The sequence below is a fragment of the Leucoraja erinacea genome, chromosome 4 (genome assembly GCF_028641065.1).
Source record: "Leucoraja erinacea ecotype New England chromosome 4, Leri_hhj_1, whole genome shotgun sequence".
Classification (NCBI taxonomy): Eukaryota; Metazoa; Chordata; class Chondrichthyes; order Rajiformes; family Rajidae; genus Leucoraja; species Leucoraja erinaceus.
The window spans coordinates 62,728,678-62,746,002 of record NC_073380.1 but is presented as its reverse complement, the minus strand read 5'-3'; the positions used below and the strand labels follow the sequence as shown (position 1 = coordinate 62,746,002).

General features: G+C 40.2%; 2 protein-coding genes across 13 annotated transcripts in view; one reads left to right on the top strand and one right to left on the bottom strand.

The window, feature by feature from the left end:
• LOC129696491 (solute carrier organic anion transporter family member 5A1) overlaps positions 1–12,224 on the top strand; it is a 170,204-nt gene extending 157,980 nt beyond the window's left edge. Inside the window, 1 exon segment of the mRNA XM_055634453.1 lies at positions 596–12,224. Coding sequence (XP_055490428.1) covers positions 596–975 — 380 coding nt within the window. The 3' untranslated portion in view covers positions 976–12,224.
• The window catches only part of LOC129696489 (extracellular sulfatase Sulf-1-like), a 448,145-nt gene continuing 442,808 nt past the window's right edge, over positions 11,989–17,325 (bottom strand). For 10 of the 12 annotated variants that reach the window (XM_055634441.1, XM_055634443.1, XM_055634440.1 and 7 more), the window contains one exon: positions 11,989–14,233. In XM_055634441.1, the coding sequence (XP_055490416.1) occupies positions 13,332–14,233 (902 nt within the window). In that variant the 3' untranslated portion in view covers positions 11,989–13,331. The remainder of the gene's footprint in view (positions 14,234–17,325) is intronic. The other 2 variants (XM_055634449.1, XM_055634450.1) reach the window with 1 other exon arrangement.

The window sequence follows — 17,325 nt, the reverse complement described above, 5'->3', positions numbered from 1 at the left end:
GCTGTTCCGCGGTCTAAGGGATGCAACCGCAAAGGCGCGGTCGCCCCTGAGCTTATGCCTAGACCATGGGATATTCAGCAGCCCCAAGTCAGCCGATTTGAGGGGCCTGGAGGTGGAGGGGTAAGTGAGAAGACTTTTTATGTAGGTGGGGGCAAGCCCATTGAGGGCTTTGTAGACATGGAGGAGGATCTTCAAGTTTATACGGAACCGCATAGGGAGCCAGTGGAGAGAGGCCAGGATCGGGGTGATGTGGTCCCTTTTTCGGGTGCCCATCAGGAGTTTCGCTGCGACGTTTTGGATCAGTTGCAGGCGGGACAGGGAAGATTGGCTGATGCCAGTGTAATGGGAGTTGCAGTAATCGAGGCGGGAGGAGATGAAATGTGTGGATGATCTTTTCCAGGTCATCAAACTGGAGGAATTGTTTTATTTTAGCTATCGTCCGAAGCTGAAAGAAGCTAGCTTTTACCACGGCATTGACTTGTTTGTCAAATTTCAGTGCTGAGTCAAATATCACGCCATAGAAGTGGTATCTTAAAAATAAATTATACTGCACATGAGTTTCTTAATTTGACTATAACCATTTGTTTGCTTCCAGCTTACATTCCAACTCCAATTTACTTCGGAGCTGTGATTGACACAACTTGCATGCTTTGGCAACAGGACTGTGGCATCGTCGGCTCCTGCTGGGAATATGATGTGACTTCCTTCAGATTTGTTTACTTTGGACTGGCAGCGGGCCTCAAGTTTGCCGGTTTTATCTTTATCTTCTTTGCCTGGCACTCAATCAAGCATAAAGAAAACCATTTGCAAAGTTGGAGACAGAGAGCCTCACCCATAAGCACTGTCAGTGAACTGGTCAGCAACCCAGGGTCCCACCACAACTATGCACAGACTCGATCGTGCCCTGCCTTTCAAATACGAGCTGAACACAGTGAATATCTACGACAGTCTGGAACAGTCCAATATGTAGCATAGAACATTCCCTGGAAGATCCAAGGAAACAGTTACAATGGACAATATGATGGTTCATTATTGGTGAATTCATAAATGTGTTGTCGTAGAGATTTAGTTGTCAAAAAAAGTACATAGTTCTGAAGTTTAGTTCTTTGGCAAAAGTACCCTTTGGAAAGTTTCTCCAGGTAAACAACTAAACCTGTGCCTTTTTAATTTAACAAGTGACACCCACTGAGTATAAGAAACAGATTATCATATGAACTCTGGCACACTGGAGGGCTGGATACCTCAATGTGATTAAAATTCTAAGAAAACCTGCTTCATTTTTAATCTTGTAGAGTGACCATTCGAGCCAATTTAAAAGATGTTTTTTTGAATGAAATCGAAACAAGGTAACAAACTTCCATATCAATTTTATAAAATAAATTGTGTTTTAACCTGTCCGAGGTGATACATTAAAAAGCTCTCCCTGTTCCAAGATCCAAACGGAGCATTTATAACATAGACAATAGGTGCAGGAGTAGGCCATTCGGCCCTTCGAGCCAGCACAGCCATTCAATGTGATCATGGCTGATCATCCACAATCAGTACCCCATTCCTGCCTCCCCATATCCCTTCACTCCTCTATCTTTAAGAGATCTATCTAACTCTCTCTTGATAGTGTTGAGGTAAAACTGAGGTCTCTCTACTTAACATGATCTGCCAGCCTGCTACCTTCATGATGACTTCCATAGGGAGCAATCAGGCAGCAGGTTTAAAATCTAACCCACTATTTCCAATTTCGCCTAATACATTGTGTGCAAATGGGCACCTTTGAACATACATATTTAAAATCTCATGAAACATATTGCAAGACAGTAAATTCTAGCACTTTGTAGCAGTGAGTTAAAAATATTGCAAAGGTTGGAAAACTGAATCAGATTTTGACCAACAGTTTTCAGACTTATGCTGTTTTCTGTTTCTGTTTGCTGTAACATCAACATGCTTGTACCATTACCACTGACAGGATGAGCAGGAGACTTATGCCCCTCTCCCACTCTTTTTTAGGCGACTAGGCTGTCACCACATGGTCGCTGGGGTATCGTCTGCATGGTCTCCACAGTCGCCTAAAGAGTCGTTCGTACCTTTTTTCTGGTCACTGCTGGATTTTGAAATGTTCAAAGCTTTTCGGCAACAGTTGTCATCCATGGGTTGACGCCAATGATCGTAGCCTGACATAGGTGCTGTCACCAGGATGATGTAGGTTGTTGCCAGGATGATGTAGGTTGTCGCTGGTGCTGAATTTGATGAATTCCATTGGCGACTACCTACGTCAACCGGCGACAGATACTGGCGACTGAACTGTCTTACCTTGTCGTAGTTTGTCACGGGTGGACGTAGGTTGTCGTAGGTGTAGTTGTAGGTGGACGTCCTAATGGTCGCTGATTGTCAGTAGCTTGAAGTAGCTTGATGTCGACTAGGAGGTACGTTGTTGTAAACATTGTCGTAGACATTGTCGTAGGGGGGTCCAGTCGCCGGTTTTTCGGCGACCATCTACGACTATGACAGTCGCCGAAAAAATCGCCTAAGTGGGACAGGCCCATTAGATTCTAGAGGTTCGAGTGTTTACCAGTAGGTGGCAGTAATAACCTAATTCAGAAAAGCTTCATCTATGCTCAAAATACACTCAAGCTTTTCATCTTGTACATTAACATCAATGCAGCAGCAACTAGTATTGCTGTCACTCCCTGCTGGGAATGGTTGTAAAAAGAATTACAAACAAAGATAGTTGTAAACAACAAATTTATCCATATCTGTGAAGATGAAAGATAAATAAATTTTCAGCTGCAGGTTTCCAAATTCTGAAATGCTAGTCTCTTTCAGATCCTGACAGACCTTGTATCTTGAACATCTCTCTATGTTTCAGATCAGTAAATACTGTGATCTGTAGGATGTCAGCTGGTTATTTAGCATGGGACAAAGTAAAGGATAGTACCAGTTAAAGTAATTGGAAATGACTGTTTAATGTTAAGCTGTTGCTGGTCTGATGCACGCGTATCTCCACCGTACTAATGTGTGTAATCCAACGTATTGATACTGAGTGCCAAATGTTATTGCTGCACAGCTATGGAGGCTGAAGGGTCCAGTGACACCCAGCAAACTCACTTGTTTCTGCAGCACGTTGATCTGTTACTTTGTAACTAAGCTAGTGCAATAACCTCTTTCTTTTGGCTTTTCTCCATTGATTAGATTGAGCATATTGAGCATGATTCAGTTTCAACTCCATCAGTTGCAGACATAACATTTGATGGATTACGGAGTTGGGTGCACAGAAAATGCAGGATGCAGAACTCAGGATGCCTCTTAACTTATGATGAGCGTCCAATGCTCAGAGAAGCATGATAATTATTGCCACTGGGAAAAGGAAGGCTGCCAGTAAGTCCAAGGAGGCCTGACTGAAGCTAATCACAGGATTGGGCAGCAGCAGCATGGTTTCCTGCCACTGGATTTGATACCGAGAAGAACATAGAACAGTACAAGACAGGAAAAGGCCATTCAGCCCACAATCTCCGTGCCGAACATAATGCCAAAACAGACTAATCTCACTTCCCTACACATGATCCATATCCCACCATTCCCAGCTTATCCACGTGCCTATCTGGAACCTCTCAAATGTCACTATTGTATCTGCCTCCACCACCACCCCTGGCAGCACGTTCCAAGCACTCACCACACTCAGTGTAAAAAAAAACTTGCTCTACATGTTTCTTTTAAACTTTCCCCTTCTCACCTTAAAGCTATGCTCTCTAGTCTTTGATATTCCACTCTGGGAAAAGAGGTTTTGACCATTTATCCTATCTATGCCTTTGAGTTCACATCAGATCAGGAAAGGTGAGCACAGTGGTTCATGAACCTTCAACCCTATGTGGTTTTACGGTAGTTCTTACTATGCCCATAAATTTACTCCCATCCCTCCTCTCCCCATTGCACAAAATTACCTTGAATATGCGCCCATTACTTCCTCACGTCTCAATTGTGCAGCTACTGTTGACAGTGAGCCCCACCTTTGTGCAAAGTCTAGCTTTTCCCACGCCGGCACCCCCATCATTCATGCAGCCAATACCGTCCGCGAATCTCACGGATCAAATCTCTTCATTCCCTCTTTGCAAAAGACAAAGTGGAACAGCAGGAAGAGGGAGAGAACCAGAGATGGCCTCAGCATCACTCGCCTTTTCCATCTGCAGTGATGCAGATGTCAGAATGATTGTCAATTAGAGATGTGCAGATGGGGCCTCTCGGTTGCCTGATGCTAGGCGGCAGTTTTATTCAGCCATGTAACATACTACCTGAATTAGCGGTAAATAATAAATGTTCATTGCTGAGACAGGAGCAGTAGAATAACCAGATGCTTAGAAGGGAGGTTCCGTGTGCATCAGACTTTATGTATGGGTGACAAAGCTTGTGGAAGGTTCAGGGAGGCTGGGGTGGGAATGGTGTGCCCTGGATATCTGAGAAAGCTAGATGACTTTAGAGATCCTTCTACAGTCTGAAGAAGGGTCTTGACCCAAAACGTCACCCATTCCTTCTCTTCAGAGATGCTGCTGAGTTACTCCAGCATTTTGTGGCTACCCCCACATGTATATGCCAGGGATCACAAGATCACAGGAGACCAAAAATGGACAACACAATAACATCAGATGTTGATCCCTGATGAGTCCATTCTGCATCTATGAAAGAGCTGTGTTTAATTCTAAAGTAACAACAGGTGCTGGAAATATTCAGCAGATCCAGCAGCATCTGGAGGGAGAGAGATAGTTCCGATGGAGCTTTAGAGCTATAAAACATGGAAATAAGTCCAAGGGCCCAATGTATGCATAATATAATGATGTTTCTGAGCTGTTCCATCAGTAATACATTTAGCAGAATATTTTCACACCAATCATGAGGTATTTACTCAGCTCAACTAAATGACACTATGATTTCATAAAATGTCTGCCAATATTTTTGTCACCTCAAATTATTTTTTTAAGCTTAAAGCACCACAGAAATAATCCTTTCAGCTCACAAAGCCTGTGCCAGGCATCAACCTCCCATTTACACAAACTTTACAACTGGAAATTCCCATAAAGCTCCAAACAAAGTCATTTTCAGGGAGCGATTTACGCCTGTTGTCAACAAACATGATATCACCCCCCATTTGTTTGTAGCCTCCTGCAGATGACACGGTTGTGCTGAAAAATAGACAATATGGGGTAGACACTTCTCTCACTCCAGTGTCCTAACAATAGCATAGCAAAATAGTTCATAGCAAAAGGATTTGAGTATAGGAGCAGGGAGGTTCTACTGCAGTTGTACAGGGTCTTGGAGTATTGCGTACAGTTTTGGTCTCCTAATCTGAGGAAAGACATTCTTGCCAAAGAGGGAGTACAGAGAAGGTTCACCAGACTGATTCCTGGGATGTCAGGACTTTCATATGAAGAAAGACTGGATAGACTTGGTTTGTACTCGCTAGAATTTAGAAGATTGAGGGGGGGATCTTATAGAAACTTACAAAATTCTTAAGGAGTTGGACAGGCTAGATGCAGGAAGATTGTTCCCGATGTTGGGGAAGTCCAGAACAAGGGGTCACAGTTTAAGGATAGGGAGGAAATCTTTTAGGACCGAGATGAGGAAAACATTTTTCACACAGAGAGTGGTGAATCTCTGGAATTCTCTGCCACAGAAGGTAGTTGAGGCCAGTTCATTGGCTATATTTAAGAGGGAGTTAAATGTGGCCCTTGTGGCTAAAGGGATCAGGGGGTATGGAGAGAAGGCAGGTACAGGATACTGAGTTGGATGATCAGCCATGATCATATTGAATGGCGGTGCAGACTTGAAGAGCCGAATGGCCTACTCCTGCACCTATTTTCTATGTTTCTAACCAGCAAAGCAATTAATCTCATCAACAACCCCACCAGATTCTACCACTCACCACACTGGAGGCAATTCACAGTGGCCAATTAATCTACCAATTTGCACGTCTTCAGGATGTGGGTGGAAACAGGAGCGCCCGGGGTCACAGGAAGAATGCGTAAACCCCAGGTCAAGTTTGAACCCATGTCACTTGCGTCGGAAGGCAGTGTCTCCACAAGCTGTACCACACCACAGTGTGACATAATGTGATAATGTATTTTAATACAATTCATCTTGTGACAAGTTGAAAAACAAAGTCTGTCACAACTTTTATCATGAAATCTGTTTCCTCAAATATAAAAATGTGAAATCATAATTTCAGTTTCTAATATACATTTTTAATATTACATGACAGGATGTATTTAATAACAGCAACCTGAACTTGGAGCCTGGTGGATTATTCACTGTCCTCCGTCCAAACACTGGCCTTAATTCCTAGGGCTAGTATTAAACATTGGTTATGTTAGTAGATACACTTCAACACAGATGTCAAGGTGCTGACTTTAAATCGTTTAGCTTCTTTAAGTAATGAAAGTCACAGGGGTATAGTAAGCTTTCATCAGCTAGTTTTGCAAAATCAATTGCTAAATTTAGATCAGGATGAGTAGTTTTTATTCACTTATACTGAAAACACAACATACTCAAGATACCTTTAAAAAGGCTTTCAATTCTATTAAAAGCAATTACTGAAATTAAGTGACTTGTTTTTCATGTATGAGAATGAAAATGTAATGCCGAAATGCAGGGACAGCTATGTTTGACCTCCTTTCCAGCTACTTCATTGAAGTATTGGTGAACATATTTAAGTACTTTGTTGTGTTTTGTGACTTATTAATAATGACTTGATTTTTAACTTGAACACAGAGCAAATAGAATAGTATTTGATAAGAACACATATTGCACTTAATAGCTGAAAAAACAATTGGATTGAAATGTGATATATTTGCAATGCTTTATTTTATAATTGCAAACCTTTTGTTATTATGTACAATATAACTGAGACAAACTCAATATTTCTTGCTTATTTATCACTGTTCCAGGTATATGCACATCTTAAACCTGGTTTGCATCTTGATAGGTTGTCTGGACAGGTCATGCCTTTTGCACAGATTTTACTTGATCATAAATCTCACTCAAATTCATTGAAGTACTTTGCATTAGGGTATTTAACTAATATGTTCACGTTGGCATAGATTCTAAAAGCCGGAGATACTTTTCATATTCATGCAGTTTAGATCTTACCGGTAGGTACTGTAGAGGATAGTCAGATCTAATTTTCTTTTGTGGGGGAGGGGCTAAGGCAAACAGGTCTACTCTGATTGCAAAGACGTCTTGACATTGCCATTTGTACTCAGTTGTTTGGATTAGTCATGCAATACTGTAGCAACTGTGTGTTGTGCTGCTTCAGAATCTGCTTCTATTGAAATTAACAACTCAGCCAAATTTCAGATCTAGAGTAAAATATAATGCATTGAGACAAAAGATTGAGGACAGATTTCTACCACATTGCTATATTATTGCAGCTTTGTAGTCTGAACTCATGTGGCTATGAATCTTCGATTTATACATTTCCTTTCTCATTGCTCTTGTCTACAAATTTGGATTTGAGTGTGTGTGTTTCTGTCCGCATAACCTGATGCTCAGGCTATATGTAATAATGGACATATATATTACATTTTACTCACGTCAGATTTAAACTATTTGATCCTACGCTTTATATTCATTGTGTATAAATACTGTATTTCAAAATCAAATAATCAAAATACGATGACATAACTACACTTAATTGCAAATCCTAATGCTGTTGTATTTATACTGTGTGTGTGGAGGCAAATGACTGACCTAAAATTCACAGAAATCCATTGAGTTACTGGCGTTTATTTATCCATATTTAAAGAGTGATGGGTTGCATTTTGATAAAACACTGAATTTGGTGGAAATCTACATTTGATATCAGGATCTAAACTAAAAGGTTGAGCAGTTGGGGCTGCGGTAAAAGGGCAGCTGAAGACAACTGATTCCTTCAGCTGACTATTACTACAAGTTATCCTGTTCTTCACATGGCCATTTGACATTCAGTTGGGCCACATTTATGGCTGTGATTTAGAGGAACATGGTCTGACAAGAAAACGAGTTGTAATCATTTACAGAAAGAAACTTGGCCAATGGCCATGGGCTTCATTATATATGTAGGACTAACTCTGCCAGCAATTCTACAGTAGTTATTTTTCTGGTTACATATTTGTTCTTGCCAGATTGTCTCTGATGACATTATGCTTATCCTTCCACACAGAATGTGTGGAATCCCTGCTGAGATTTGATCCTCTCAGGTAACTCCTTGGTTGAATGGGTGTTGACAGGGAATGATGGCAAGTTGCTCAACCAGCCGGGCCTCCGAAGCTGAGGCCATACCCCATCCTGACACACTTAACATTTCCGCCAGGATCTCCGGACAGCAACCTGAACTTGGAACCTGGTGTCTTCAGTCCAAACACTGTAGTATCTTTACAGCTGGCTAAGACCAGCTACTCAAGCACACTCTTCAAGCCTCAGCGACTACATGGTTGAAAGTAAGTTTCATTGAGTACAGGTAAATTAAATTCCTACGTTATTTTGGGGGTAGGTATTTTTAACTAATCTGATACCTCTAGCAGCAGAGGCCATCTCCTCCATCCATAGATGAGAACTTTCAATGAAACCAGGAGTCGACCTGTACTTTTCTAAACTGTATTTATAAGCTATTGCATCAATTGTGTTGGATGTATAAGGGGTTGCGTGTGATAAGAAGTCATTTGAGGTCCTTTTATTTTTGGAACATACTCAATATTTGAGTTTTCTAAATAATTGGTCATTTGTATTTATTTCAGATGTAGTAATAATGACAGTATTGTAAAGCCGTGAAATGCTTTCTTTTTATCAGGAATGCCAGTAATCATTATGATTGTTAACAACCTGTTTACAATAAATGCTTGATACACTGTCAATAATAAAAGTCCATGCAGATGACATAATATTGTCCATGTTTGATTTGATCGAATGGAAATAAGCAGTTGGGGACACGATGTGATGTATTTGATGTATGATTAACATACTATTAACCATATAACCATTTAACTATTACAGTACAGAAACAGGCCATCTCGGCCCTTCTAGTCCGTGCCGAACACTTATTCTCACCTAGTCCCATCTACCTGCACTCAGACCATAACCCTCCATTCCTTTCCCGTCCATATACCTATTGGATCTGAATATACCTGGAAACATTGATGCAATATTTATAAGACAAGCTTCTTCTAGTTTTTGACTTCTAGCAGTTCATGGAAAAGGTACAACCCTCAAAAATCTTGTGGCATGATTTTATAGACAAGCAGCAGAGTTTACTGGTCCATATTTAACCTTTAGCTAACATGGAACTGATTAGCCTAGCTTGGAAATCTTGAGAGAAGTAGCTTCCCATACATTTACATGACCTTGAATTTAATACCATCCATTTCGATCCGTGGTGTTTAGCGAGCGATGGCAACAAATAGCCCGATTAAGCAATCTAATTGAAAAATTCTCACGGCAAAGCAGGAAGTAAAATGAATGGATTGCAATTCACTTTTAAATCCGTTTTCAGTAAGTCAAATAAATATTGGCGCATAAGCATGGGGTTAAGGTAGAGACTTAAATATTAACAAACTTGTAAAACAATCATTTTCAAAATTATTGATTTTTAACTGATTCTGGGGGATCGCATTCCGACATTGCAGTTAAGGTGTATTGTATGTGGTAAAAATATTGCATGTGGTAAAAAAAAGTGTTGGGATTAAATTAGCAAATACTGCAAAAATGTACAAGCTCAGTTAAAATCTGTAGAAGACAGACAGGCTAAGGCATTTTGGCAAAATGGTAAGATTTACCACCAAGGAAATAGTGATCCATTATCAACGTTACACCACCGTCCTTTCTTGCTATATTGCAAACAAGCCTTCTGAGCAGATCTTGGTGATTGACTTTTGAAGAGGAATCTTTTTGTTTATTGAAACTGGGAAGTTTGCGATTTGCCATCCAGATTCTCAATGTGCCTGGTACACTAAAACATTGTTGTGGCTGTATACTAACCAGTGGCTTTCAACAACATGTGTGTCAGGCATGCTTCATTGTAAATTATAGACAGCCTGACCAAGCAAGGAACACCCCATGGAGTCTGGTGTTGTGAACTGCTCTAGGTACCTCTGTCCTCAATTTTACTGCATTTTAGGCCACCAGACCCCACCCTTCCAACACTCCCCTATGCGAGGTCATCCCCCACAACAATCATCCCATATTTCACTGACTTAACACTTGACCTCTCGCTCTTCAGCCAGTGGATAATGGATGATCATCCCTCCCCCCTGTGGGCCCATCTCCTGAGGCTCTGCCATGCAAATGACATATCACCTAGAAATGTGACCAACCTGCTTTGCTCAATCCAAATTTTCCAGCCTTGGGGAAAATTTGCCGTGGAATGTCACAGACACGCCATTTAATGCACCATTCCTGATAATGAAACATTTCTAGGCCTTATTATGTTTTTTAAATTTTACTACCATCTTTGTCAAATGTTCTCCTCGCCTAATAAAGTTAATGGGTTAACATTTAAAACTGGTAGAACTTAAACCACTGCATGCAAATGAATCATTGGCTCTCAAATGATTGGGTTCATATTTTAATCCACACATACAAATAGTTTTTAATGCATTTTCTAATTCTTATTGAAGAGGAAGGATTGTAAATTCCATTTATATGTATTTGATAGGGCTATCATCTAACGCGTGCCTCTATTTAAGAATTGTTACAAATAAAACAACAAGGAAATTATAGGCAGGTACGCCTTACATCTGCCGAAGGAAATTTACTGGAGAGGATTCTGAGGGATAAGATATATCTACATTAGGTAGGCATCATATGTGATAGTCAGCATGGTTTTGTGCGTGGATGATATTATTTCAGAATTTAACTGAATTTTTTGAAGATGTGACCAAGAAGGTCGATGAAGGCAGGGCCATGAGCATAGTCCATATGGACTTCAAGGCCTTTGATAAGGTTTTGCTTGGCTTTTCTGAAAGGTTAGATCGCATGGGATCCAGGGAGAGCTGGCTAATTGGAAATAGAATTGACTTCATGGCAGGAGACCGAGGGTGCTGGTGGAAGGTTGTATTTCAGACTGGAGGCCCTTAACCATTGGTGTGGCTCAGAGATTGATGGGTCCATTGTTGTTTGTTGTCATATCAATGATTTGGATGAGAATGTACAAGGCATTATTAGTAAGTTTGCACTAAAATAAGTGGTATCAGCAAGTGAGGATGGTTATCACGAATCACAGCAGAATCTTGATCAGCCGGGCAAGTGGGCCAAGGAATGTCCTGAGCTGTTACATTTTGGAAAGTCAAGCCAAGGAGGAGCTTCACAGTGAATAGTAGGGCCCTGGGGAGTGTGGTGGAACAGAGTACAAGTACATAGTTGTCAGAAAGTGGTGCCACAAGTAGATGGTAGAAGGGAGTGAGACAAAATAAAGGAAATTATAAACTGCTTAGTTTGCATTCAGTGATTGGTAACATTTTAGAGTCCATTATTATGGATGGGGGTTTGGGGTACTTGGAAGCATATTATAAAATAGGCTGGAGTCAGCATGGTTTTGGTAAGGGGAGATCATGCCTTACAAAATCTGTTGGAATTCTTCAAGGAACTAACAAACAGGATAGACGAAGGAGAGTCATCTATGTTGTTTATTTGGAATTTCAGAGGGCTGATTAAATGCCACACATGAGGTTGCTAAACAAGATAGGAGCCCTTGGTATTAGAGGCAAGGTGTTAGAATGGATAGAAGATTGGCTGACTGGCAGAAGGCAAAGATTGGGAATAAAGGGGGGCATTTCTAGTTGGCTGCTGATGACTAGTGTTTTGCAGGGAGTCGGCCCAAATGTTTTCAGGATATCTTCTTGCACATAGTAACCAAGTCTTTAGTTATGACAGGGCACCTATAATCAAACATACACTGTTGTTAACTTCATGGTGTTTTAATTTAATTTTGAGGTTGGTGAAGGTACTCTGTATCAATAATAACAATTACATTCTCACTGCAAGTTTAAGCATTGTGGTTTAATCACTGCATGTTTATCCAGAAACAAGCAACAGGTAATTACCAGTAAATAGTATGGCCAGTGTAAATTACAGACAAAAATAAAACACTGCTACAAATTTTACCTTTTAAAGAACATAGCATGAATTTCACTAGTCTGATGTCTCCAACCTATGCACATTGATTACATTGGCTTGGTAATGTGTGGTGTTACCACCATTAAAAAAAAAAGAAACATCTGTGACCACTGTAAAAACCTACACAGATTATATAAACTTCATGCAACTGAATCTAAGGATCGTGCTAAACGAGCCATTCAAACTATAAACAGATTTATCAAAGTTACACATCAAGTACATTGTAAGCAGTTTTGCCTACGTTTCAATCTTAAAGGAGCACCATATTTATGGAAATTACACAAAACGTTCTAGTAATCCATCTGTCATATGGTAATGTAAATCTCATTGAAAGTGCATCATTATGACCGTTGCACTCAACGCTGTCTAGGTAAACGCTGTTCCTCCTCATTTTATTTTCTAAAAAAGACAGATCAGCACAAATTTTTCACAAAGATCATACCCCTTTAAGATTCCGTGGGAAATAATGAGAAAAAGTTATAACTTGAAACAAAATACAATACATTGGCTTCATATTGTTCCATCATTAAAGAAGAATTTCAATACCGGCCAAAGTAAAAAAAAAAGAAACTGACAAAAAATAAGGACAATGCTAAATATTTTTAGAAGTGAAACAATTGATAAGTGAGAGCAAGTTACAGCATGAAGAACACAGAATAAGATTTCCTTTACACATTACAACTGAAATCACCAGCTGGAAACTCACTGAACCAATGCTCTGCACTGTTAATACATTCACATTTGTAAATGTTTTGTGAAGAATTTTGAAAGTGCAATATATTTACTGAGAGGAAAACACTGACAGTACTCAACATCTGTCATGTAAAAGGTTGATGTTGAGAGCTTTTTGGAATGGACTGGTCACAGATCCTGGCAAAAATAAAGTACAGGCTAAAGCAAGTACATACTGAACAGCCAATGGAGGTTTCAAGAATGTTTCACAGGGCTTTAGGACATGTCTATTCCAGACACAACACTGAATATTTAAATACATGGTTATACAGATGACTGCAAAATATTACATTGCAAAGAAGAATATCAGTTTGTTCCCTCATTCCAGATGATATTAATAATGTGAGTGATATTCTGACAATCGCCAGGCTGCTATGAAATATACCTCCTATGGAAATGGAATGTGCTTTGCTTTGACCTCAACAAATACAAGTTTTATTATGAAAGATTATGGTTGGCCTCCAAATAAATAATCAATGGGCTGTGAGTTGATGAAAGGATTGAGGGGGCAAGGCACTGCCTTCTGTACTGAAGCTCTCTTGACCTCCTTCGCCACTGTTCTCAGGCTCTTCCTGAAGCTGGACGTTTGCCAATTTCTCGTTGTCGCTGGTTTCTCGAGGAACAGTGAAAGCTCTGGAATAAAGGTGGCTCATAGAGCCAACAGGAATATATGTTTTGCCTTCAAATATGTCCTCCTTCTCCTCCACTTCGTTCTGGATGCTGGGTGACGGAAATGTGGCACTTTGCTGAAGAAAGAAGCTTTTTCTGGTTTCCATTTCCACCAGTCCATTTCCACTGAAACCGTGGTCATATTCCAGCTCCCCCCATTCCTTTGTCAACTGTTTTGTCCGATTATGTTGCCACCATTCAGTGTTTGATAAATGCTTATCGGGTATATGATTATAGTTTATCGCTTCCTCCTTTGGACGCTCACCACTTGCAATGGTCGTGCTCATGTTTGTACCATCAGAGTCAGCAAGTACAACAGGTTGTGCTTCTGTTGCCTCCCATACAGTCATGCCACTAGATTCATCCTCGGGCTCAGTAGGGAACACATTTCCAAAAATAGGCAATGGAGTTGGTGCCATGTCCAGTGCTGTGGTGTCAATGCTCAAATCAAGAGTCCCGCCCTTATTTAGCGCAATGGCCTCAGAAGTTTTAATGTGTCCAGAAAAAGTCTTAAGCAGTGCAAACATTCTATCTACATCCTTCCAGTAATTAGTCCAGTCACCAAGGCTAAGGCTATAATTATGCCTGTGTTCAAACAAGCTTTCATCCACACTGTACAAATTTTCAAGTTCTCCCCAGTTGATATTTTCCGTTAAGTTTGGCAGTTTAAGTGAATTAACCTTCCCATCCATCCCATAGCTGTCCTCTGTAGGCAGAAACAAAGATTGAAATAGTTTATTTTCACGTACGTCGACCACCCATAGTTGCTGAAGCATTGTGCTTGTGTGCAGACATGCATCTGCTCCACTATCAGCTGGTTATTCAAAGCAAAATTAGAGACAGCACATCTCACTACAAAAAGCCATTAACAAAGTTGCACAGCAGAAGCAGATTGAAAGCACACACCCAACATGAGACACTAGAAGAATGCTCAGAGAGAAATGTTTAATAAAACAGTCACAAATGTCAAAAGCAGATTCTGTAAAGGAAATGTCAAATATGTGACCATTTTGATTTTACAGCAACCACGTTGTTATTTTTAAAAAATCCACTTTATTACTGCCCTGAATATTAATTACCGTGAAATCAGATACGTTTTACAAAAAAAACGACATTAATGTTCATATTATTTTAGGATAATATCCATATTATTTCTTGCTCACATGCAATAATGCATGAGCACACACATGTATTGATTTATATATATATATATATATATACCTTTACTTTATTTTATTTATTTCCTTGTCCCTGTTTAATACATATTTGACAGAAAGTTTAGTTCAACAAACAACATCTCCAGTTTAACACAAATTTCTTATTTAATATATACAATATCTCAGAATTGACATCTAGCATCTACTTCCAGATTGTAATACCCATTATCCTCATGTTGCCAATGGCATTGCTTAAGATATGGGTAACAGCATGTCCTTCCCCAATCAGTAGCTCTAACATCTTTGCATTCTACTCTTCTGAATATTTGGTTTCAGTTTTTCCCTTAAATGTGGAGACAGGAGCAACCTGGTGGGGTTGGAATGCATGCTTGTTAAGCAGCAGAAATAGCATGCATTAGAGAGAGCCTAGTGAAGTTATAACCAATGGATCAGACCAAAGCTCTGCAGACCTGTCACTTCTGGTGGTATAAGGTAGAGCACAATTAAAGGTTAATGATGGGGGATAGGAGGCTTCAAGAATATCTCCATCCTGAAGAAAGGGGGCCAGCAAGTTAGTCAAAGACAAATATGGAAGAATAGCTTGGACGTTCAGGAAGAATTGGCAAGTGGATGCTTGGAAAATCCATCTCAGCTTCCTCCTGAGACCTCACAACCACAGAACACATTACCCAGCCAACTTGATCACGCCACGTGATATTAGGAAATTATAATCTTCATTCAGAAATAGTTGAGAGTACTGGACACAGCATAGGATTTTGGATCATATAACATCCCAGTGCAATCTAGTGTTAACAACATCAAGTGATTTCAGTACAATTACAACACCCTCCTCTACCCAACTCTAACGGTCAACCACCAACAAAATGATGGAAGGTTACACAAAAAAGCTGGAGAAACTCAGCGGGTGCAGCAGCATCTATGGAGCGAAGGAAATAGGCAACGTTTCGGGCCGAAACCCTTCTTCAGATTCTCCAGCATCTGCAGTTCCCTCTTAAACAAAATGATGGAAGGTGTTCTTTACAGTGCTATCAAGCGGCACTTAATCACCTTCTGCACTTTGCCAGAACCACTTTATAAAGACCTTACCACTGCCTGGACAAAATATAAATCAAAGAGCTGAATTCCAGATGTGAGGTGACAGTGATTGGCTTTAACATTAAAATAACACTTGACTAAATGTGGCATCAAGAAATTCTGGTTTAACGGACTGGGGATGAAAAGGAGTTGGACCTGCACCAAGGTTGATGGTTACGATTGTTGAAGGGCATCACAACCTCAGCATATCACTGCAGGAGTTCCTCAGGGAGGTATCCAAAGCCCAAGTATCATTCATTACTCCATCAATGACTTTCTTTTTATCGTAAGGTCAGATGTGTGGAAGTTCACTAACAATTCTACAAAGTACAATTTCATCGGCGATTCCTTAGCAGCTTAATCAGTCAATGCCTGCATGCAGCAGGACCTAGACATAATTCCTAGAGTCATACATATGGCCCAACCCGTCCATGCCAACCAAGATACCCTACCTAAACTATCTCATTTGCCTATTTTTTGCCCATATCCCTCTAAAGCTTCCTAACCATGTACCTGTTCAAATATATTTTAAGTGCTATTATTGTACCTGTCTCAACTACTCCCTCTGACAGCTTGCTCCATATACCTTCCACCCGCTTTGTGAGAAAGTTGTTCCTCAGATTCCAATTAAATCTTTTCCCTCTCACCTTAAACCTATGCCGTCTAGTTCTCGATTCCACTACCCAGTTTTTCATTTTGATTATGTATGTCTGGGTTGAATGTCGGGAAAGCTAAATAAATTACCTCAATTGTCTTTATACATGACCTCTGCAAAACTTATGTTACTTGTACAGCTCTATTCTATCCCCAAACTGGGATTCTATTTAGCTCATCCCAACTATTGTCTTGTTTGCATCTTCTTTGCCACAAAGTATTTTTCTGCCATATTATGATTCAATCACTCTTGCTCACTGTCCAAGCACAGATCATTCTATGCTCACACCACCTTCCTCAACACTCTCCAAACCACCTCACGTCCACCATCCCCTCTGCCTGCATCATTTTCCCAGCTCCTTGTTGGTTTATAAGCTGTTAATCGCTGCTGTCTTCTATTCCAGCGAAAGATCACAGATATACAAACTTAACTTTGTTTCCTTCTTCACAAACTTTGACTATTTCCAGCATCTACAGCATTTTACTTTCTAAAATTTTTAGCATGAAGGAATATAATGTAGGGATCTATCAGGAATCTTTGCCTTCTCATCCTTTCCTATGATTGTATATAGAGTGGTCAATCTGGAAGTTGAAGCTTTCCTCTTGCTGTTAACAATCACTCCACAAGTGCTCATCAACCACAAGAATTTGGGTTTCTATAGGACCTAGAATGCAATAAAACAACCCATATTTGTCACAGGAGTTGACATCCTGCCACATACCGTAATACTAATGCAGGTTTCCAGAAATAGATGAATGAGTTAAGAGAGAGAAGGAAGAGGCAAGGGTTTGTAGGGAGCAAAACGAAGGATTAGGATTTAAAAATCATCGTGTTGCATAACTGGGAGCTGGTGTAGATCGATGAGTGCAGGTAATGGAATAAATGGGCTTG